Source organism: Macadamia integrifolia, unplaced genomic scaffold (genome assembly GCF_013358625.1).
Source record: "Macadamia integrifolia cultivar HAES 741 unplaced genomic scaffold, SCU_Mint_v3 scaffold1484, whole genome shotgun sequence".
NCBI classification, from domain to species: domain Eukaryota; kingdom Viridiplantae; phylum Streptophyta; class Magnoliopsida; order Proteales; family Proteaceae; genus Macadamia; species Macadamia integrifolia.
In genome coordinates, this window is record NW_024868223.1 from 148,437 (window position 1) to 149,997 (window position 1,561).

Consider the following 1,561-nt stretch of genomic DNA (forward strand, 5'->3'; position numbering starts at 1 on the left):
TCTAGAAATCCCTCTAGCTTCTTCTGAGTGTCCAGGGTTTCGAAGTGAACATCCATCAATGTTAATGTTTAGTGAATATATTTCCTCCTCATGTCATGGAGGCTTTATCTTATGATGTATTTTCAAGACCACAATATACGTTTTGCAAATAGTGGAGGGCCCCTACTGATAACAATGCCAAAGGTGGGGTCCACCATCTGCTCTTTGATAGGTTGTAGTTGGCCTAATTTTGTGTTTATTTTTCTTTTTCTTTTTCTTTTCTTTTTTTTAACACAAATCTTATCTTCTAGCGAAAAAATTATTGTGTGTAGACCAAGGAGCCTTTGACCTTATTTATTTTCCCAAGAGACTCGGATCTAAACCAAAATTACTCTTGATTTTATTTCAAGTTCCACTTCTAAACATGGGAATGAATTTTATTACTTTGGCCGATCCGGCGCTTGCCCCAGTTGTTGGCACTTAGGAGAGTGTTTCAGCTACTTGACCAATGGATCAAATCCCCTTAAGAGCATCTAAGTCAAAGAACTACAGTAGCTTTCCAAGAAGGTTGTGGGCCTTGTGGCCCTCTTGGCCCCCACTCAGTAGTTTTTTTTTTTTTTTTTTTTTTTTTTTTTTGGGGGGGGGGTGGTGACGCATTACAATGTCAGACGACTCAGAACTATAGAAAATCAATGATCAATCAATATATTATTTCCATACTCAACATAAGACCATGTTGTACATCTTTTTATTTTAGGGCGAATCTTATACATCTTTTTCAGCCCGAATCAAACAAAACAAAACAGAAGAAGTAACCAAACAAAGAAAATCATAACATAATTTTATATAAAATATTGTATATTTCCTATATCAATAGCATGATCTGCAACCTTCAAATAAAATGCATTTTATAAGCTTAAAAAATGTAAGCTTTTGGAAGAAGATAAAGTGGATGTTATTTATGGAGTGCAATCCCAAAAGCTTCAATCATGTCTAAGTCTTCTCTTCTGGCATTCCCTGGTAACTCCCAGTCAAAACAGTATAACAGGTTGGCAAGAATTAACTCAGAGGACGCCGAGGCAAATGATATTCCTGGGCAACTCCTGCGCCCTGTGCCAAATGGAATGTATTTGAAGTCCTGGCCTTTAAAATCAACTGGGCTGCTGGTAAATCTCTCAGGAATAAACTCTTCAGGATTATCCCATAATTTGGGATCCCTCTGTATCACCCATGCATTAATAAAAACTCTTGTCTTAGAAGGAATATGGTAACCTTTGATATCAGTATCTTTGGTAGTTTCTCGTGGAAACAACAAGGGCCCAGGAGGATGTAATCTCAGTGATTCCTTCATAATAGACTTTAAGTAGTCCATTTGACAAATATCATCTTCTTCAGCCCTGGATTTCTTCCCCACCACTCTTCTTACCTCTTCTTGGGCTTTCTTCATCACTCTGGGGTTCCTAATAAGCTCTGCCATTGCCCATTCAACAGTTATGGCTGATGTGTCAGTTCCACCAACAAACATGTCCTATTCAAGGGAGAAGAAATAATGAGTACATTGTAATTTTTTTTTTTTTTTTGC

The 1,561-nt window shown here is 37.4% G+C and overlaps 1 protein-coding gene across 1 annotated transcript in view; it reads right to left on the reverse strand.

Moving 5' to 3' along the window:
* Positions 1-663: 663 nt before the first annotated feature.
* Positions 664-1,561, reverse strand: part of LOC122063866 (cytochrome P450 71A1-like) — a 3,083-nt gene continuing 2,185 nt past the window's right edge. The window contains exon 2 of the mRNA XM_042627559.1: positions 664-1,507. Within this exon, the coding sequence (XP_042483493.1) occupies positions 935-1,507 (573 nt within the window). The 3' untranslated portion in view covers positions 664-934. The remainder of the gene's footprint in view (positions 1,508-1,561) is intronic.